General features: G+C 38.6%; 1 protein-coding gene across 1 annotated transcript in view; it reads left to right on the top strand.

The window, feature by feature from the left end:
- COL28A1 (collagen type XXVIII alpha 1 chain) overlaps positions 1-23,247 on the top strand; it is a 173,206-nt gene that overhangs the window by 52,250 nt on the left and 97,709 nt on the right. Inside the window, exons 14-16 of the mRNA XM_019030589.4 lie at positions 6,088-6,156; positions 8,596-8,664; positions 21,043-21,111. Of these exons, the coding sequence (XP_018886134.3) occupies positions 6,088-6,156; positions 8,596-8,664; positions 21,043-21,111 (207 nt within the window). The remainder of the gene's footprint in view (positions 1-6,087; positions 6,157-8,595; positions 8,665-21,042; positions 21,112-23,247) is intronic.

Raw genomic sequence — 23,247 nt, 5'->3', positions numbered from 1 at the left:
GCAGACAAGATTCTTGTCATTCATACCACTGTGTTGATGGGATGGCTTTTTTCTACTTTGTTCTTTCGTTGAATATATACAGATGCTCTTTGACATACAATGGTGTTACATCCTACTACACCCGTCATAAATAAAAAATACTGTAAGTTGAAAATGCATTTAGTGTTGGTAACACCGAAGATGGTTCCCAACTTACAATAGTTTGATTTATATATATATTTTTACTTTATGAAGATGCAAACACAATGCATTCAGTAGAAACCATAAGCCCATTGTAAGTCATAAGGAGGTCCTTGACTTACCATGGGGTTACATGCTGACCAACCCATTGTAAAATCCAAAAATCTTAAGTCGAGCCATCCCATCTTAAGTTGGAGACTGTCTCTCTAAGTTTGTGGGAATCTCAGTTTCTCAATTATAATTCTGTCTTCATTTTCCATTGCATGAGCCAAAGTCTTTGCTGCTGTTCCTCCCCCTAAATTTCCTAGCCTTCTTCCCACCACACAAACACACTTTTCTATTCAGGACAGCTGTAGCACCAGCTTAGATGCTTACCTAAGATGCTTAACTTATATGCTAGAGTTCTCGAGTTTTGATTCTCTCTTTTTGAACCCTGCAATTTCTCTTATCTTCTTTGGACTCTTCCATGCCTTTAAAATTCATCTTAAAAAACGTATATTACCTGTCTTTCTAACTGTTTGTAGTTGACAGTTTTTAACAATATTACCAGAACATGAAATTCTTGCTTGCTTGCTTGCTTTCCAAGTCATAATTACAGAGTTATACTTAATTGGGAACTAAAATCATAACAAAGGTAGGAAAGATCCTAAATAATGTATCAAAATGTTGCACCAAAATGTCATTATTAAAAAATCAATGATGTGAATTTTTTTTTTTTTTTCTGAGACAGAGTCTCACTCTTGTCCCCCAGGCTGGAGCACAATTGGGCGATCTCAGCTCATTGCAACCTCCACCTCCCGGCTTCAAGCGATTCTCCTGCCTCACCCTCCCAAGTAGTTGGGACTATAGGCTCCAGCCACCAGACCTGGCTAATTTTTGTATTTTTAATAGAGATGGGTTTTCACCATGTTGGCCAGGCTGATCTCGAACTCCTGACCTCAGGTAATCCGCCTGCCTCAATGTCCTGAAGTGCTGGGATTACAGGCCTGAGCCACCATGCTCAGCCAACGATGTGAATTTTTGAATTATTTAGAAGTAAGGTAAAGACTTATCTTAGGACTGACAAAGGTTCTACTGAAAGTCCTTTACTTTTGTTTCTTTGCCTGAATTATTTCAAGTGTTTCATATTTAGTACTACTCTCTTTTCACTACCACACTAATATAAATCTGCTGATAGATTGAATTAATATTCTAGCTCCGAGACCTACTTTTGAACTGTCATCTGTCATCTTTATGTGATTACCACTAGTTTTGTGCTGGTCTGGTAGATGTAACTGATTCATAAAAATTAAATTGGTTAAGACTGTCAGGGTGATCTGTTTGTTTTTTATGCAAGGTTATTCAGAGCACTGTAAATTAAAAAAACCCCTGAAAGAGAACTATAATTATTTTGAGATTAAAAAATAAAGTAGATGGCACTGTTTGAAGATAATGGACAGTTACTATTATTATTAGCATATTTATCTCTAATGCTTGCAATGCATATTGAAAGCATTTGTATTGATTATTAATACTATTGAGATTACTACGGAAAGTAATAAGATGAACATAATGGACAATCGTATTTCATCTCATCGTTAATGTCTCAGATAAAGCATTTCACTGATCAGGCCGTATTAACTGATAATTAGATTCCTTCATTATTTATTTTTTATTAGAGGTGTTCGTTAGAAGCCGAGTAAGTATGTCGTAGTTGTAATTGGTTCTCATGGCCTTAGAAAGGACACTGAGATTTTTTAATAGAAGGATTTCTGTCTTTTAAAAATAATCTTTTGGTACTATCTTAATAAATTAAACTATAACCATTTAACCCAAGTACCTTCTACTTCTCTTCTCTGGCTAATGATCATCTTCCATGCTGAGTGTTTAACTGGAAGACTTGAGAATATACTGATGGCGTGGAATATTACTCTGATGGTTTATAGTAATTACACTTTGGATCACTGCTTTTTTCTCCTAAAAGACTGTCCGTCAGCATTAACTCTCTGTTCTCAGCAGCTTTGAATACTTGGCTCCTTAAAGATCCAATATTTTCACCTCCAGTTTAGCTAACGTACTCTAGAAGTGCAGAGAATGAAGGAAGATTCAGTGTTTATTCAGTGCAGCATGCTTTTTACACATTGTTTAATTTAAATCATTCACTCGGAGACTGCCTTTATTTGTAAAAACTTCCATGAAAGGACATTCTTAGCAATTACAGGACTCAAGTAAAATAATTTGGATAATGATGGCAGATATTTATTGAGTGCTTAATCTGTAAAAGATTTAAATATCTCTGACTTAATCCTTACATGAACACTTGTGGTTGAGGTAGATACTATTATTATCATCATTTTGAGGAGGATGTTGTGCTTTGCAGAGATTGACTTACTTGTTTAAGGTGAAACTGCTACTATGTAGCAGAGCTGGGACTTGAACCTCAGTACAAATGACACCAAAATCTGCTTTTAACTATTATGCAATATTGTCAGCTCCATGAGACAGGGATCAGTTTTGTCTGCTATCGCTAGAACCTAGCACAATGCCTTTTACCTGCTAGAAGTTTGGTATATCTTTGTTGGATGAATGAAAAAAGTTGAGTGAACTGGAAAAATACTTCCTTACATTTAATGTAAATTGTGGCTTTTTTCATTTGTCATATTATTAGGGAAAAAATAATTTGTCAATGTTTTCTTTGTTAAAGTATGTGTTTTCTTTGTTAAAGTATGTGATGTTGGCTTGGCACTTTTGGTTTAGTTTGCAATCTATTAATAATTTGGTTGAGTTTGCAATCTATTAATAATTTTCATGCTCCTATTTATTTTCCTACTAGCTAATTGCTCTGCCAGTAGAATAAACTGTCATGGATATTAGTGCTTTCATTAAGGTCTTGGAAGTGTTAAAAGCTAGGTTTCTGTTAAGTGTTACAATTTAAATTGAAAAAGATGTTAGCTTTTTCTTTTAATTATTTACGAAATCAGTATGCATAAATACTAAAGAAGATTGTCTTGTAAAATATAAAACATTAGGGAAAGACAAAAAAATTAAACACTGAAAAACAGATCTTTTTCTAACGAATCTATAACTATGATCAGTCACTGATGAGTATAATGCTGCATCCTCGTTCTGCTACTGGGCTTGAGGAGAAAAGCGTCTTAAATCACCCTGGATTACTGTATCTCAAGCCCAAAGATCATTCAGTGTCTGTGGTGTGCTGGTTTAGGAACTTGTGGGAAACTTGGCAGACTTTGTTCCATCATAGGTTTATTTCTCTGGCAAGTGAAGCCTAATTATCTGTTTAGATTCATCAGAGAAAAAGCTTCATTTTCTTCTTCTAAGATTCTTGTTGTAAGTTCCTTTACTACTTTTTTAACTTCTGGCCAAGAAGAAAAGGAGAGAAAAATTATCGTCTTTAAAAATTCCTGATTTAAATGAAAACCTCACTATTACTCTTTTATTTTTCCATTAGTACATTTTCTGCAAGTCCATTTCAAAGCCCGAGACTGTGTTTTTCTTAACTCATGTGAGAAGTCATCTTTCCTAGTGGCTTTTTGAGCAATAGTTACATGAACTTCTTAATTTGAATCATTGCAATTGAAAATCATGTTTCCCCTTAATGATCCTATCAAGATTTCAATTTGCATATAAAACTGCCTGTGGGTTCAATCAGTTCCTGAAATAATTCAAGTTTTAATCCAAATTTATCAGTACAGAAATTGAAACACATGTAAACAGCACTTAATGCTTTAAAACAGCTGTGTGATGATTTCTTCACAGCACTCCCCTGATAATTAGATTATTAAATCACTCTGCATCCTTCTCTGGGCCACACAGTTGCAGATTTTTAGCATTTCCTCAGATAATTTATTTCTTAATTCTTATTTCAAAGCATCATTTAATTTCCATTTTCTTCTACTTTGAGAACACTGGAATAGAACATTTTATGCCAATCAAATGGAACGAGTATTTAATACAATGGGAATATTATTCTTCGTAGCTCTACAATTCTACTGATCAGTGTTGAGTTGACTAGAAGGATTCTCACTACAAATTTAAACAGAGCCACAGTCATTAGCCATTCCTTGGTATTCATGGAGGATTGGTTTAAGGACCTCTGTAGACACCAAAATCCACAGATGCTCAAGTCCCTTGTATAAAATGGTGAGAGGTGACAGCGTGCTGGCAGCCCTCGCAGCCCTCGCTTGCTCTTGGCGCCTCCTCAGCCTCGGTGCCCACTCTGGCCATGCTTGAGGAGCCCTTCAGCCCACCGCTGCACTGTGGGAGCCCCTTCCTGGGATGGCCGAGGGCTGAGCCGGCTCCCTCAGCCTGCAGGGAGGTGTGGAGGGAGAGGCACGGGTGGAACCGGGGCTGCCTGGCGCTTGCAGGCCAGCTAGAGTTCCGGGTGGGCATGGGCTTGGCAGGCCCCGCACTTGGAGCAGCCAGCTGGCCCTGCCGCCCCGGGCAGTGAGAGGCTTAGCACCCGGGCCAGCAGCTGCAGAGGGTGCACTGGGTCCCCCAGCAGTGCTGGCCCACCGGCAGTGCACTCGATTTCTCACTGGGCCTTAGCTGCCTCTCCGCGGGGCAGGGCTTGGGACCCGCAGCCGGCCATGCCTGAGTCTCCCCCACCCGCCGTGGGCTCCTGTGTGGCCTGAGCCTCCCCAAGGAGCACGGCCCCTGTTCCACAGCACCTGGTCCCATCAAGCGCCCAGGGCTGAGGAGTGCGGGCACAGGGCCCGGGATTGGCAGGCAGCTCCACCTGTGAGCCCATGCGAGATCCACTGGGTGAAGCCAGCTAGGCTCCTGAGTCTAGTGGGGACTTGGAGAACCTTTATGTCTGGCTAAGGGATTGTAAATACACCAATCAGCACTCTGTATCTAGCTCAAGGTTTGTAAACACACCAATCAGCACTCTGTGTCTAGCTCAGGGTTTGTGAATGCACCAGTCGGCACTCTGTATCTAGTTAATGTGGTGGAGACTTGGAGAATCTTTATGTCTAGCTAAGGGATTGTGAATGCACCAATCGGCACTCTGTATCTAGCTCAAGGTTTGTAAATGCACCAATCAGCACTCTGTGTCTAGCTCAGGGTTTGTAAATATACCAATCAACACTCTGTATCTAGCTAATCTAGCTGGGAGGTGAAGAACTTTGGTGTCTAGCTCAGGGATTGTAAACGCACCAATCAGCACCCTGTCAAAACAGACCAATCAGCTCTCTGCAAAACAGACCAATTGGCTCTCTGTAAAATGGACCAATCAGCAGGAAGTGGGTGGGGCCAGATTATAGAATAAAAGCAGGCTGCCCCAGCCAGCAGAGGCAACCTGCTGGGGTCCCTTTCCATACCGTGGAAGCTTTGTTCTTTTGCTCTTTGCTATATATCTTACTGCTGTTAACTGTTTGGGTCCACACTGCCTTTATGAGCTGTAACATTCACTGCGAAGGTCTGCAGCTTCACTCCTGAAGCCAGCGAGACCACTAACCCACCAGAAAGAAGAAACTGGGAATACAACCGACCATCAGAAGGAACAAACTCCGGACGCACCGCCTTTTAGAACTGTGACACTCACCGCGAGGGTCCGCGGCTTCATTCTTGAAGTCAGTGAGACCAAGAACCCACCAATTCGAGACACAATGGCATAGTATTTGCGTATAACCTATGCACATGTGGTATACTTTGAATCATCTCTAGATTAGTTACAATACCTAATACAATGTAAATGCTGTGTAAATAGTTATTATGCTATAGTATTTAGGAACTAATAAAGTAGAAAAAGCCTGTACATGTTTAGTACAGATCCAACTATCCATTTTTTTTTTGGCATGTAAACTGAAATATAACCATTCTCTTTCTTCCTCTTTCCTCTTTTTCATCACTCCTCTTTCCATTTTCTCTCTCCTCCTGCTCCTCATTTTCTCCTATCCTAACCAGGGTCCCCGTGGTCCTGAGGGAGTACCAGGAGAGAGGGGCTTACCCGGAGAAGGATTTCCAGGACCAAAGGTAACAATACCTTCTGTACCAGGAAAAGGTGCTTTGTCTTACATGCTCGTGAATTACAAATTTTAAAAATGTGTCCTAGCCAATTTTTAGAAGTTAATTATTTTTCTGACCATCTTTATTCCATTTAATGAAGGAATATGTAAATTTCCCTGTAATGCGAAAATACAGTAAAATTTGGAACTACAAATAAGTAATTGAAAGACTTCTACTTCATGTAATTACTACATATGAAGTTAGAAAAATCTCTTAAAGTAGTTTGTAGTCATTTAAAGCCACAGTGATAAATAACGTCCTTATGCCCAGAAGTTAAATCATCGAGTGTAGCTATGGCAATGCTCTGCTCACAGCTTTTTTCGTGAAACACAGATAAGAAACCAATCTATAATAGTACTGCCATCAATATAATAAGAAAGAAAATTTTACTACAGAAACAAAATGTTATGAAAGACCTTCTTTTTAACTGGCCATTGAGAATTTCCTGTCATTTCCCTTATGTAATTCTTGGAGCACAAGTTGTTCTGCACCAAAGGTTGGCAAACTTTCTGTAAAGGGGCAGATAGCCAATATTTTAGGCTTTGTGAGCCATATGGTATCTGTTGTAACTACTTAACTGCTGTTGTAGCTTGAAAGCAGCCGTAAACAATGTATAAATGAAGGAATGTGGCTGTTCCAATAAAACTATATTTATAATATAAAAACAGGCAGTGGGCTGAATTTGGCTTATGGGCTGTAGTTTGCTGTCCCCTGATATAGGCAGTGTGTATATAATCTTTGGCACATTTGCTGAAGGGCATGTTAAAAAGTGTTTTCCAAAATGAGCAGCATCAACAACATTTCAGAGTACGTAAAGATACATTTTGGAGTCCTTCTTCCTTTATTTCCAAAGTCTCCCCCAAACACACACACATGCGTATAAACACATACTGCCCGGAGAAGTACATGCTGCTTTCTAAGTGTCTGAGACCCTCCACATCAGTCATTCCATCAGGTGACTAAGATATGGCCTTCTCAGTATGGCCTCATGCTCTAAAAGTGCATTTCATTCTCAGCTTCTTCCACCATGATCAATATTCAATTATCTATGAGAATCCTAAATCTCTACTAGAGGGAAAACAATTAGCTAAAAACAAATAATTCATCCTTAGTTGTGAGTGACTGCTGGGTTAAATTTTAAAAGACACCCTTGTTAGTGAACACATTTTAATTTGTCATGATAATGGAAATAATATTTTGGATAAAGGGATATTACTAACGCCTTTGACTAATCACAGTATCACTATCAGAAGACAGGTCAGCAACTTGGCATGACATCACCGAAAGTTTTGTAATACACAGTTTGAGATTTTTTTGGCACTTAGTAAATTTCTACTTCTATTTATGTGTAGCCCAAATAATCTGAAAAATTCAAATAGAATTCTTTCTCTTTAAAATCTGTGTTTTTTAAAGAGAAAGAAATAAATGAGAAATGAATATGTGAAACATTAAGAAGAATATTCCAGGGTATTTCATAGTGACAGGTTCAACATACTTTTATATTGTATGAGGTGTTATCATACTTTATTGATCCTCTTGTATGTAATAGCTCATGGGCATTGACCTGTATCTCATCAAAGAAAGAACACATCGTGTTCCGTGCTGCTTTAGGATCAAGTATATGCAGTTATATTCTGTGGTAATGATCAGAAGAACCCAGAATCAGAATATTTCATTCCCCAACTAGTCAGACCAATGGGTGTTCTCTGTATGTACTATTTGGGGCTAATTTGTAAATGTTCTTTGATTTTACTCTTGGTTCTAATAAATTTATTAAATGAATGCTGCTTCTGATTTATTATATGGTTTATTTTTCATAAAAATGCATGAAGTATTATGACAATATACGTTATATTAAGGACAGAGCTGTTCACTTACATCATGTAACTATAGGAGCATATCTAAGAAGATTTTCCATGAATTCTTTTAAACATAAATTTTCAATGAATGTTTGTAAACAAAACAAAAGTAGTAATCTAATCCTAGCAAGTACTAGTTCACATATTAGTACGAGACATAAATTTTCCTTGTGTGATGGACCCAGTTTCAGCAATATTAAGGAAAAGGAGGCTTGATCCAGTTAGTTATACTATGTGATTGATTAGGTGATCCATTTCCAGAATATTTTTGTTTAAATTGGGAACTGAGCTCTTTTCTAACTTCAGGGATGCTACATATGTGTTTTGCTTGGATAGCTTCCTTCTTGTTTAAGTGTTATGACTAATGTATTTTTTGCAAGTTGCAGATCTCAGAGTCAATTAGAATTACCCATTTGTAGTAAACAGTGACTTTGGATGCTTCATTTAAAAAATAATTTTGAAGCACAATTCATAGTATTTGTAATGTAAACTCTTTTAAAATTCAGATTTTGGTTGGTGCATTGATATCCCTCCCTTGTACTTTCAGGGTGAAAAAGGTTCTGAAGGACCAACTGGCCCACAGGGATTACAAGGCCTGTCAATCAAAGGGGACAAGGTAATGTATAATAGGGTGTACACTAGAAACAATGCCAATAAAATTGTCATTGTTCTTTATGTATGTACATTTCTGAACTGTATACATGACAACCATGCCACACAGGTATCTGGTTAATTATAAATCTAGTATATTCTTTTTTTAAAATAATTATTTTATTTCCACAGGTTATTTGGGAACATGTGGTGATAGGTTACATGAGTAAGTTCTTTAGTGGTGATTTGTGAGATTTCGTTGCACCCATCACCCAAGCAGTATACACTGAACCCAATTTGTGGTCTTTTATCCCTCACCCTCTTCCCACCCTTTTGCCCCAAGACCTCAAAGTCCTCTGTGTCTTTCTTATGCCTTTGCATCCTCATAGCTCCCACATATGAGTGAGAACATATAATGTTTTGTTTTCTATTTCTGAGTTACTTCACTTAGAATAATAGTCTCCAATCTCATTCAGGTCACTGTGAATGCCATTAATTCATTCCTTTTTATGACTGAGTAGTATTCCATCACATATATATATATGTATATATTCCATATATATATAGTATTCCATCATATATATAGAGTATACAGTATATATATAGTATTCCATCATATATATAAAAACACACACTATAATATATATGTTATACTATATATACACTATATATACTGTATATATAATATACAGTATATATATTCATATATATATAAACAAACATGCACACTATGTAAACAAACACACTATATATAAACACACACTATATAAACAAACACACACACACTATAATATATATATCATAGTTTCTTTATCCACTCATTGATTGATGGGCATTTGGGTTGGTTCCATGTTTTTGCATTTGCAAATTGTGCTGCTATAAACAGGTATGTGCAAGTATCTTTTTCGTATAATGATGACTTTTCCTCTGGGTAGATACCCAGTAGTGGGATTGCTGGATCAAATGATAGTTATACTTTTAATTCTGTAAGGAATCTCCACACTGTTTTCCATACTGGTTGTACTAGTTTACATTCCCACCAGCAAGGTAGAAGTGTTCCCTGTTCACTGCATCCATGGCAACATCTATTATTTTTTGATTTCTTGATTATGGCCATTGTTGCAGGAGTAAGGTGGTATCACATTGTGGTTTTGATTTGCATTTCTCTGATCATTAGTGATGTTGAGCATTTTTTCATGTTTGTTGGCCATTTGTATATCTTCTCGAGAATTGTGTATTCATGTCCTTAGCCCACTTTTTGATGGGATTATTTGGTTTTTTCTTGATAATTTGTTTGAGTTCATTGAAGATTCTGGATATTAGTCCTTTGTCAGGTGTATAGATTGTGAAGATTTTCTCCCATTCTGTGGGTTGTCTGTTTACTCTGCTAACTGTTCCTTTTGCTGTGCCTTTTGCTGTGAAAAAGCTTTTTAGTTTAATTAAGTCCCAGCTATTTATCTTTGTTTTTATTGCATTTGCTTTTGGGTGCTTCATCATGAAATCCTTGCCTAAGCCAATGTCTAGAAGAGTTTTTTCAATGTTATCTTCTAGAATTTTTATAATTTCAGGTTTTAGATTTAAGTTCTTGATCCATCTTGAGCTGATTTTGTATAAGGTGAGAGATGAGGATCCGGTTTTATTCTTCTACATATGGCTTGCCACTTATTCCAGCTGAATTATTCCAGTTGAATAGGGTGTCCTTTCCCCACTATATGTTCTTGTTTGCTTTGTCAAAGATCAGTTGGCTGTAAGTATGATGGTTTATTTCTGGGTTCTTTATTCTGTTCCACTGGTCTATGTGCCTATTTTTATACCAGTACCATGCTGTTTTGGTAACTATGGCCTTATAGTGTAGTTTGAAATCAGGTAATTGATGCCTCCAGATTTGTTCTTTTTGCTTAGTCTTGCTTTGGCTATGTGGGCTCTTTTTTGGTTTCATATGAATTTCAGAATTGTTTTGTCTAATTCTGTGAAGAATGATGATGGTATTTTGATGGGAATTTCATTGAATTTGTGTATGGCCTTTGGCAGTATGGTCATTGTCACAATATTGATTCTACCTATCCATGAGCATGGGATGTGTTTGCATTTGTTTGTGTCATCTATGATTTCTTTCAGCAGTGTTTTGTAGTTTTCCCTGTAGAGGTCCTTCGCCTCCTTGGTTAGGTATATTCCTAAGTATTTTTTTTTTTTTTTTTTTTTTTGCAGCTATTGTAAAAAGGGTTGAGTTCTTGATTTGATTCTCGGCTTGTTTGCTGTTGGTGTATAGAAGAGGTACTGATTTGTGTACATTAATTTTGTATCTGGAAACTTTGTTGAATTCTTTTATCAATTCTAGGAGCTTTCTGGAGGAGTCTTTAGGGTTTTCTAGGTAAACAATCATATCATCAGCAAACAAGCAGTTTGACTTTCTATTTATTGATTTGGATGTTCTTTATTTCTTTCTCTTATCTGATTGCTCTGGCTAGGACTTCCAGTACTATGTGGCAGAGGGGTGCTGAGAGTGGGCATCCTTGTCTTGTTCCAGTTCTCAGAGGGAAGGCTTTCAGCTTTTCTCCATTCAGTATTATGTTGGCTATGGGTTTGTCATAGATAGCTGTTATTACCTTGAGGTATGCTCCTTGTATGCCAATTTTGCTGAGAGCTTTAATCATAAAGGGATGCTGGATTTTGTCAAATGCTCTTTCTGCATCTATTGAGATCATCATGTGATTTTTGTTTGTTGTTTTGTTTTTTTGAGGCTGGGTCTCACTTTGTTGCCCAGGCTGGAGTGCAGTGGTGCCATCTCAGTTCACTGCAACCTCCACCTCCCAGGTTGAAGCAATTCTCCTGCCTCAGCCTCCTGAGTAGCTGGGATTGCAGGTGCCCGCCACCACATCCAGCTAATTTTTATGTTTTTAGTAGAGATGGGGTTTCATCATGTTGGCCAGGCTGGTCTCAAACTTCTAACCTCAAGTGATCTGCCTGCCTTGACCTCCCAAAGTGCTGGGATTACAGGTGTGAGCCACCATGCCCAGCCTGTTTTATTCTGTTCGTGTGGTGTATCACATTTATTGACTTGCATATGTTAAACCCATCCCTGCATCCCTGTTATGAAACCCATTTGATCATGGTGGATTATCTTTTTGATACGTTGTTGGATTCAGTTAGCTAGTATTTTGTTAAGGATTTTAGCATATATGTTCATGAGGGATATTGGTCTGTAGTTTTCTCTTTTGGTTATGTCCTTTCCTGGTTTTGGTATTAGGGTGATACTGGCTTCATAGAATGATTCAGGGAGGGTTCCCTTTTTCTCTATCTTGTGGAATAGTGTCAATAGGATTGATAATTCTTTGAATGTCTGGTAGAATTTTGTTGTGAATCCGTCTAGTCCTGGACATTTTTTGTTGGTAGTTTTTAAATTACCATTTCAGTCTCACTGCTTGTTATTGGTCTGTTAAGAGTATCTAATTCTTCCTGATTTAAGCTAGGAAGGTTGTATCTTTTCAAGAATTTATTCATCTCCTCTAGGCTTTCTAGTTTATGCGCATAAAGGTGTTCATAGCAGCCTTGAATGATCTTTTGGATTTCTGTTTGGATCTCTTTTAGATTTTTGGTGCCAGTTGTAAATCTCCTGTTTCGTTTCTAATTGAACTTATTTGGATTTTCTCCCTTCTTTTCTTGGTTAATCTTGCTAATGGTCTATCAATTTATCTTTTCAAAGAACCAGTTTTTGTTTCATTTATCTAATTTTCAATTTCATTGAGTTCTGCTCTGATCTTGCTTATTTCCTTTCTGCTGAGTTTGGGTTTGGTTTGTTCTTGTTTCTCTAGTTCCTTGAGGTGTGACCTTAGATTGTTTGTGCTCTTTCAGACTTTTTGATATAGGTGCTTAGGGCTATGAACTTTCCTCTTAGCACTGCCTTTGAAGTATCCCAGAGGTTTTCATAGGTTGTGTCACTATTGTCATTCAGTTTGAAGAATTTTAAAATTTCCATCTTGATTTCATTTTTGACCCAGTGATCTTTCAGGAGCAGGTTATTTAATATCCATGTATTTGCATGGCTTTGAAGGTTCATTTTGGAGTTGATTTCCAGTTTTATTCCACTGTGGTCTGAAACACTGCTTGGTATAATTTCAACTTTCTTGAACTTATTGAGGCTTGTTTTGTTGCCTGTGATATGTTTTATCTTGGAGAAAGTACCATGCACTGTTGAATAGAATGTATATTTTGTGGTTGTTGGGTAGAATGTTCTGTAAGTATCTGTTAAGTCCATTTGTTCCAGGGTATAGTTTAAATCCATTATTTCTTTGTTGACATTCTGTCTTGATGACCTGCCTAGTGCTGTCAGTGCAGTATTGAAGTGCCCCACTATTATTGTGTTGCTGTCTGTCTCATTTCTTAGGTATATTAGTAATTGTTTTATAAATTAGGGAGCTCCAGTGTTGGGTGCATATATATTTAGGACTGTGATGTTTTCCTGTTGGACAAGGCCTTTTATCATTATATAATGACCTTCTTTATCTTTTTAAACTGTTGTTGCTTTAAAGTTTGTTTTGTCTGATATAAGAATGGCTACCCCTGGTTGCTTTTGGTGTCCATTTGCATGAAATGTCATTTTCCATCAGCTTACCTTAAGTTTAAGTGAGTCCTTGTGTGTTAGGTGAGTCTCTTGAAGGCAGCAGATTGGTTGGTGAATTCTTATCCATTCTGCAATTCTATGTATTTTAAGTGAAGCATTTAGGCCATTTACATTCAATGTTAGTATTGAGATGTGAGGTACCATTTATTGTGCTATTTTTTGCCTATATACCTTTTTTAATTATATTTTTGTTTTATAGGTCCTGTGAAATTTATGATTTAAAGAGTTTCTGTTTTGATGTATTTCCAGGATTTCTTTCAAGATTTAGAGCTCCTTTTGGCAGTTCTTGTAGTGCTGGGTTGGTAGTGGCAAATTCTCTCAGCATTTGTTTGTCTGAAAAAGACTGTATCTTTCCTTCATTTATGAAGCTTAGTTTCAGTGGAAACAAACTTCTTAGCTGATAATTGTTTTGTTTGAGGAGGCTGATGATAGGACCCCAATCCCTTCTAGCTTGTAGAGTTTCTGCTAAGAAATCTGCTGTTAATCTGATAGGTTTTCCTTTATAGGTTACCTATACAGGAAAGATTTCAACAGTTCATTATTATTACCTCTGCTCTAGGGTTTTTGTAGATACTCTTTATAAAACTTAAAAGTTCCATTTAGTGCTCGATATAATATGTTATTAAAGGATTACAATTAAACATTAGTGAGGTGTTTTTGCCTCACAGCTGTTAAGATTCTTTCCTTCATCTTAACTTTAGATAACCTGATGACAGTGTTCCTAGGCGATGATCTTTTTTGCGATGAATCTCCCAGGTGTTCTTTGAGCTTCTTGTATTTTGATGTCTAGTTCTCTAGCAAGGGTGGGGAAGTTTTCCTCGATTATTCCTCCAAATATATTTTTCAAACTTTTAGATTTCTCTTCTTCCTCAGGAACACCAATTATTCTTAGGTTTGGCCATTTAACATAATCCCAGATTTCTTGGAGGCTTTGTTCATATTTTCTTATTCTTTCTTGTTTGGGTTAATTAAAAAACCTTGTCTTTGAGCTCTGAAGGTCTTCCTTTTGCTTGTTAAATTGTATTACTGAGAGCTTCCAGAGCATTTTGCATTTCTTTTTTTTTTTTTTTTTTTTTGAGATGGAGTTTTGCTCTTGTTGCCCAGGCTGGAGTGCAATGGTGTGATCTTAGCTCTCACCACAACCTCCGCCTCCCGGGTTCAAGTGATTATCCTGCCACAGCATCCCCAGTAGCTGGGATTACAGGCATGTGCCACCACGCCCGGCTAATTTTTGTATTTTTAGTAGAGACGGGGTTTCTCTATGTTGGTCAGGCTGGTCGCGAACTCCTGACCTCAGGTAATCCATCTGCCTCGGCCTCCCAAAGTGTTGGGATTACAGGTGTGAGCCACCGTGCTCAGCCTGCATTTCTGTAAGTGCGTCCATGTTTCCTGAAGTTTTGATTGTTTTTATTTATGCTCTCTATTTGATTGAATATTTCTCCCTTCACTTCTTGTATCATTTTTTAAATTTCCTTACATTGGGCTTCACCTTTCTCTGGTGCCTTCCTGATTAGCTTAATAACTCACCTTCTGAATTCTTTTTCAGGTAGATCAAGGATGTCTTCTTGTTTGGATCTATTGCTGGTGAGCTAGTGTGATTTTTTGGGGGTGTTAAACAACCTTGTTTCGTCATATTACCAGAGTTGGTTTTCTGTTTCCTTCTCATTTGGGTAGGCCCTGTCAGAGGGAAGTTCCAGGGCTCAAGACTGTCATTAAATTCCTTTTGTCCCATGGGGTGTTTCCTTGATTTAGTAGTCTCATCCTTTTTCTAGGGATGTGGCTTCCTGAGAGCTAAGCTGTAGTGATTGTTATCTCTCTTCTGGATCTAGCCACCCAGCAAGTCTACCAGGCTCCAGGCTGGTACTGGGGGCTGTTTGCACAGAGTCCTATGATGTGAACCGTCTGTGGGTCCCTCAGCCATGGATACCAGCGCCTGCTCCAGTGGGTGAAATGGACTCTGTGAGGGTCCTTAGCTTTGGTTGGTTAGTGCAGTATTTTTGTGCTGGTTGGCCTCCTCCTGGGAGGTGGTGCTTTCAAGAGAGCATCAGTTGTGGTAGTATGGGAAGGAACAGGTGGTGGACAGGGCCTTAGAACTCCCACGAGTATATGCCCTTTGTCTTCAGTTACCAGGGTGGATAGGGAAGGACCATTAGGCGGGAGCAAGGCTAGGTGTGTCTGAGCTCAGAACTCTACTTGGGTGGGTCTTGCTGTGGCTGCTGTGGGATAAGGGTGAGGTTCCCAGGTCAATGGAATTGTATACCTAGGAGGATAATGGCTGCCTCTGCTGTGCCATACAGGTTGTCAGGGAAGCGGGGGAAAGCCAGCAGTCACAGTCCTAACCTAGCTCCAATGCAAACTGAAGGGCTGGTCTGACTCCCACCGTGCCCTCCCAACAACACTGAGTCTGTTTCCAGGCAGTGGGTGAGTAGGGCTGAGAAGTTGCCCCAGGCTTCCCACCTCCCAGCTAGGAAAGTCAGTAGAGCTTTCCTTCTTCCCCTGCCTGTGGAGTCTGCACACTGGATTCACGCCCTTTCCTGAGTTCTGGCCAGGAGACTTCTCAATCTGTTGAAATTATTACAAAATTCAGTTGGAGGTTTCCTTCCCCTTGTGGGCTTTTCCCAGTGCCTCTGGCAGCCATTCTCAAGGACCCCAGTGATGTGAGGCAGAGATGGCTTGCTAGGGAACCCACTGCGCCCACAGGGATTTTCCTGCTGCATTCTCTACCCCTGTATTTCGCTTGGCTCTCTAAATTGACTCAGCTCCCATAATCTAGACCTTCAGGTTCCCCAGTGGGGGTATGTGTTCAGGGGTGGACAATCTCCCTTTCCCATTTCTATAGTTTGGGCACTCACAATATTTGGGATGTCTCCCAGGTCCTGCAGGAGCAATCCATTCCCTTCAGCAAGTCCGTGGGTTTTCTTGGCTTTCCTAATGTATTCCTGCAGTCGTCCTAGAGCAAAGGTTCACAGTGCGAGCCTCCACATGCTGTTCTTTCCATCCGAGTGGGAGCTGCGATCTAGTCCTGCCTCCTGTCCACGATGATCTCCAAATCTAGTATATGCAAGATGTGTTATTATGTAGGATGACTTATGATCTGAGAAATTAGGTTATTTCTATTTATTGTAATGTCTCACTTATTTGGGTTCTGACATCCAGCGACTTCTACCATCAGCAAAGCAGCTTTGAATCCAGACATTATCAAAAGACATTTCTTCTTAGTAAAGAAAACAGATGTTAAAAACATTGACTTGGCCGGGCGCAGTGGCTTATGCCTGTAATCCCAGCACTTTGGGAGGCTGAGGCGGGCGGATCACGAGGTCAGGAGATCGAGACCATCCTGGCTAACACGGTGAAACCTCGTCTCTACTAACAATACAAAAATTAGCCGGGCGTGGTGGCAGGCGCCTGTAGTCCCAGCTACTCGGGAGGCTGAGGCAGGAGAATGGTGGGTGAACCCAGGAGGCGGAGCTTGCAGTGAGCCGAGATTGCACCACCGCACTCCAGCCTGGGTGACAGAGCAAGACTCCATCTCTAAAAAAAAAAAACAACAAAAAACATTGACTTGACCTTCTTATAGAAGTGTATATCCATCCCTAGGCTCCCACTCAAAAATATTATCTTAAAATCAGGTTAAAATAAGAAAACTCATTTAAGAAAACTAGTGTTGATGCCCTCCAGCAAGGACCAACAGGAATCCATCCAGAGTTTTAAGAAGGCTTGTTGACTCTGAAGGGAGGAAGACCACATACGATGAACCTACAGTGACTCAGGAAGAGGATGAAAGATATTTCATAGGATTTGCGCTTGTGTTAGGTGATTTTGGGAAGCATTTAAGAAATCAGGGATGGGCTCTGGATTTAATGTTATCAATAGTTGGGGATAAGTTTAGGATTGAGTATTTAATGAATCTCATCTAGAAGTTGGGACAAATGGAGTTAGGCTGAGTCATAACTGATAGAAGTAGCAGTCACTCATTTTAGGCAGTATTGGAGGATGTTTGATAATTTGAGGGTTTTATATAGTGTTTGCTGTTTTTGTCTGTGCTAAGATATAATTATGGAGTAGTCTGGCTTTCATCTTGGTCCATCACAGTCATGGGGTGACCTTGTTTGATCTTGATGATTTGTCAAATTGTTCATGTTTGACACCACGGCCTACTTGCCAGCGTCAGGTCAGCTCCTCGTTGTTAGGGATTGCTTTTCTCTTTCTCACTGGCTATTTGTTTTCTTTAAAACAGCTGCAGATTATACCAGATTAGAAATGGGAATGGAGCTGGTGATAGAAGCTACTAGAGGCTGATACAGCCATAAAGAGCATTGGAAGTGAAGCTGCCAGAGGGGGAAGGATATAAGAAATGTGTAAAAAAGCAGAGAACTCATATCAATTTGGAGTCATTTATATATCAGCCTTTAAGCATATCATTATATTATATATTAGAATAACAATTGATATTCATGATTATCTCAAGTGCTGGGTTTCAATCTTGAATGACTTATTTTTATTTGCTGGTAGTTATCTCTTCTAGCTGTTTGTATTTAAATAGCAGAAATAAATAGTGAGTGATAGGAATTTTAGATGCAGTACAATTCTTTGTTCAAGTCTCTTAGCTCTGGCTGTACAGCAACTCCAAAATACTCCAAAAAATACATAAGATGCTCTTTCTTCCTTTGGAGCAGCGAGAACTGAATACAATAGAACCATTGTTTTATGAGTTCAGTAAATTAACTTTTTCAGATGGCGTTGGGACATGGTGCATGTATTTTTACATCTGGAGGTCATGCAAAGAAATCACTTTGAAGTATCAGGATATTATTACATAGCTTTTATCTGCTGTTCCCTCAATACCATCTTCTTTTTCCTTTCTTCCTTTCCTGTTCTTTTACATATAACACTAGATTCAGAGGGCTTGATGTTTGTGATTCAAGTGATAATATAAACACGCCTCTGATAAGGCCTCTCAAATGTATGTAAATGGTACAAAACAAAGTTGTACTTATGGCACAGGTATTTAAATGTCAATAACACTGCACAAAAAGGGACCCTCTCTTATGTGTTTAACAAATATTTGCAAACTAGTGGCTATGAGTTGGGTTTTGGAGTCAGAGTGGACTTGACTGTCACCTCTGTCGTCTAACAGTTGGGTGACCTGGGGTGAGTTACTTACACTCGTCTGAAAAATGGGGATGGCCACTTTACAGGGGTTGTTGTGAGGATAAATGAAAGGATGTAAAGCATTTAGCACAATATCTGATGCATAAGCAATCAAGTTCTGAATCAAAATAGTCCAGCTCTGAGCCAGAACTGGATTCCATTATGTTTTCCTTCCGTAATATTTATGTAGATCAAAGGTTGATAGAGCACTAAGTAGTGTATTCCAGGATATCTCCTAGTGCAGGTTCTATATATTTAATGTTATATAAAGTTTGATCTAATGATACATTTTTCTTTTCTTGTTTTTTTTTTTTTTTTTTTTTTTTTGAGACAAGAGTTTCGCTCTTGTTGTCCAGGCTGGAGTGCAATGGCACCATCTCAGCTCACTGCAACATTCACCTCCCCGGTTCAAATGATTCTCCTGCCTTAGCCTCCTGAGTAGCTGGGATTACAGGCATGTGCCACCATGCCCGGCTAATTTTGTATTTTTAGTAGAAATGGGGTTTCTCCATGTTGGTCAGGCTGGTCTCGAACTCCCGATCTCAGGTGATCCGCCCACCTCTGCCTCCCAGAGTGCTGGGATTATAGGCGTGAGCCACGGCGCCCAGCAAATGATACATTTTTCTTCATAAAAACATATTTATTTAGCTCAAACATTGGCCAACTGTTGAGCTGGCTGCCTGTTTTTACAAATAAAATGTTATCAGACCACAGGTATACTTGTTCACTGTATATTATCTATGGCTACTTTTGTACTACCAAAGCAGCATTGATCAATTATGAGAGACATTATTATGACCCTCAAGCCCAAAGTATCTGCTATCCAACTGTTTAAAAGTTTTGCGGCCCTAATGTAGTCTAAATACAACTGCCATTAAAATGAGCATGTTAACCATGTTACTCAATCCAGCGGTCAATTCTCTGTCATCAACTAATTTGCCCTGTTGGTAGCATTTGACAGATGGATCCCTCACCTTCTTGAAACACTCTCTTCACTTGGTCTCTCTGGCTGCTTCCTTCTCAGTCTCCACTGCTGTGACTTCTTCATCTCTCTGACCTCTAATGATTGGAGTGCTTAAAGGGCTCAGTCCTGGGACCATCTCTTTTTTCTATTACTTGGCAAATTCACTCAATTATGGCCTTTAACATCATTTATATACTGAGGGCTCCCAAATTTATGTTCTCATCCCAGGCCTCTCCCACCTACTTGATATCTCCATTTGGATGTTCATTTTAGGGATCTCAAACTAAACATGTCCATAACTGAACTCCTGATATCACCCTCCACCTCAAACCTTGCTTTTCTCTCAGGCTTCTTCTTCTCGGTCAATGACAACTCTATTCTGCCAAGAGTCCTTTCAGTCCTCAGCAAATCCCATCACTCCGCCTTCAACATTATCCAGGTTTTGAGCACTCCCCACCACCTCCACTCTCAACATTCTGGTTTGTGCCCCATCATCTCTCATGTAGACCCCCTTCAGTCTGTTCTCCATACAGCTTCCAGATGGGGCCTTAAAAACCAAGTCAGATCTCTCACTTCCCTTCTCAAAACCCTCCAGTGGCTTCCTAACTTACTCAGAGGATAGCCAAGTCCTTACAGTGGCCTCAAAGGCCCCACTGATCCTTCTACCTGACTCCACTGCCATAATTCTCTGACTTCATTGTCTACCGCTCTCCCTCATGGAGATGGTTCCACCCGCACTGTCTCCTTGCTGTTTCTGGAACATGTCAGGCATCATCTTTGTTTTGGCTGTTTCTCTGCATGGAATGCTTTTCTTCTGGGTTTCTACCTGGCTCATTCCCTCTCATCAGTGACTTCATCTCTGGGCATCTTAACCAAAATCATCGCTGCCTCTTCTCTTCCCTGATTAATTTTTCTCCTTCACACTTATTATTCAACATACTAGTTATTTTATCTACCTGTCTTGTTTGCCATCTTGTTTCCCCTACTAAAATCTAAGATCAATGGAGGACAGAGATTTTGAGCTGTTTTGGTCACTGTTGTTTTCCTAGTGTTTGGAACACTTTCTGGCTTATAATGGGCACTCAACAAACATCTGTATAAAGACACAGAAAGAATGAATTATGTTCTTCTTGCTGGTAACTTTAATTTTGTTTTCTCAATTTCATGGAAGAAGAAAATAGGGCTGTTTAATTTTGCTGCATTCACTTGAGATCATTTCTTCATTTTCAAAATGCATTTTCAATAAGATTTGGAGGGAAAGGGTATTTAGAAAATTTAAAAATATTTTTCTTCAATTTATCTCTCATTCTATTTTTATTATATCCTATGAATTTTCTACTTTTAAATATTTCTGTTACAATCTTAGCAGGAAATGTTTGTGTCATAACAACTATTCAGGAATTTTTGTTTGTGAGAAAAATGATTGATAAATATAAGCCTATACAAATGCTCACCAACTTAGACTGAATAGCAAAAATGTCATTTACTATTTTGGGGAATTTGAATTATAAACTGTTTAAAAGGAATAAAAGTTTTATAATTTTCCATGCTGAATTTTTTTTATAGTATAAAGATAGATTTTAACACAGCCCAATTCCAGGTTAGCAAAGTATGAAATAATAAGATTTTATTTTATTGTTATATTTCCTGGCTTATTTTCTGTGCAGGGGGATATGGGACCTGTGGGACCCCAAGGACCAATGGGTATCCCTGGAATCGGGAGTCAAGGGGAGCAGGTAATTAATGCATTCTTCCTTTCCCTTCAGTGCAGAACATTCCAGCCCAATCCTGGTCTTCATTGAAGGCCAGTCCTGCAAACATCTATGAGTATATTTGACAGTTAATTGCAGTGGAGTATAAGTCCAGAAGTGAATATAGGGAAGGATAAGATGGTTTCATGAGAAGATTTTATTTTTTAGAACTTCCAAAGGCTTAAAAAATAAGTAGTGTGTTTCTTGATGCTGTGACTTTTAACATTAAAACCTAATTAACAAGGTAAATGTTTTGGTGCAATATTTTTAGTTCCCCTTGGGAACAATAGTTTACTTACCTGCTGGTTTGTGTATTTTTTTCTCCTTGAAGCTTTGTGAAAATTAAATCCCACTCTCTCCCAATGGAGTAGAGTAGTATCCCCCTACCAACCACTCTAACTAGCCACATATCCATTTTTTAAAAAAGTAGTTAAAACTTGGACCAGGATCAGAGATAAGCATTTAGTTTAAGGGGCAAACTTCTGGAATAGAAGCAAAACACAGATATAATTTATAAATGACACCTGGCCCCTCTTGGTGAGAAGAAAAGAAAGATCTGTAAGAATGTTTACATTCGTGATTAGAACCATTTCCAAAATCTTCTGATAACTTTTGGAAAATCTGGGTATTGTGATAAATCTAAATAATGTGAAGATAGTATAACAGTACTCTCTACTGTTGTTTACCATGTAGTCTTTTGTTTGCCATATACTTTGTTGTTTGCCATGTACTTACGCAGCCTTATTAATCAAAGCAACCCACAAATCCAGTTTTATGCTAAATATCTCCTGGTTAGAAAGTGGCAGGTCAGGTTTGATTAAGATTTATGAGTAAGGTTTGAATTATTCTATTGCTTAAAGAACGAATAGTGCTTTCTGTATCTAGGGTAGTGGGAGAAGGGAAGAATTTAAAAAATGAGATAATTCCAGTGCCATTGTTGAGATTCACTTCGGGTTTATATCTAATTGGCTGCTAATTTATTATTATTATTACTTTTCTTGCTAGTCCAAACAACAGCAAAGTTGGATATGACTCCTTTTTCCATTCCCTTGCCATTGGCAGAGGTCCTAGTCTAACACATTAGGAATCTTAAGGTACAGAAGAAGCCAAGATAAATGTATAAATAAATATTTAGATAATAATTAAGAGCTGGACATTTGGGCTACTCAAATATCATGATTTGATGATACCAGCCGACATTCTCAAGCCTTATAGTTTATTTGTTGGTTTTAGTAGGGGCTTACTTATCCCAAAAGTGGCCGGACAATGTTGTCACATCTTGGGTCTTGCGGTGCTCCTGGTGCTGAGTGACCACTATGGGGCTAAATATGAGGTTCGAAGACAAGTCTGTTCAGATGGCCTGTGAATTCTGGACCTCCTACCTACAGCTTCCTGTCGCCTTTAATGCTGTTCCTTGGTGGAGGCTGTTGTTCTTCAGCTTGGGAAAAACAAAACAAAACAAAACAAAACTCTCGGACTTCTTTCATTTTCTTACCCCCTTTTCTTCTTTTTGAAAAGAAAAAAAAAATTTCGAGGTAGATGTGTCCTTACAGAGCTGATCTCTATTGGAAATGAGATCTCTATTTGTAAGATGATCTGAGCAAGAAAAGAATTTATTTACCTTTTAAGACAAATGATATAAATTCTACTTAAATTTAACCTCTGTCTATGCAGTTATTCAATGTTCTTTAATTTGATGTGTTTATCCATTGAATTCTTGTTATGTTAGATCTTCCTATTTCTCTTATAAAAATGAATGTTTTCCCTCATGTGTTTATGAGGGAACTTCTGTTTCCAGCAACATGTTTACAATCTCTCTTAAATGGCCCACAGATTTTTGTTAAATATTTGGAGGCTTGATCAACTCAGATCTTTTACAAACAGAGTGAAATATAAACAACCACATATACAAATGTACACATATGTGCATATCCTTTTTTATACCCATGTATAAAAACCTCCTTTATATTGTGAAGGAGGGAGTCAAGTGTTTGAACCTTCTTCAGTTTGGTATCTACTGACTATTGCTTCTTAGAGCCTAGGTCAAACCTTCAATTTACCATCCTGATACATATATATTGGGATATAGGTTTGCCTGCATGTGACAGAGATATGAAATGG

The sequence above is a fragment of the Gorilla gorilla genome, chromosome 6 (assembly GCF_029281585.2).
Source record: "Gorilla gorilla gorilla isolate KB3781 chromosome 6, NHGRI_mGorGor1-v2.1_pri, whole genome shotgun sequence".
Classification (NCBI taxonomy): Eukaryota; Metazoa; Chordata; class Mammalia; order Primates; family Hominidae; genus Gorilla; species Gorilla gorilla.
This window is presented reverse-complemented; position numbering and strand designations above follow the sequence as displayed.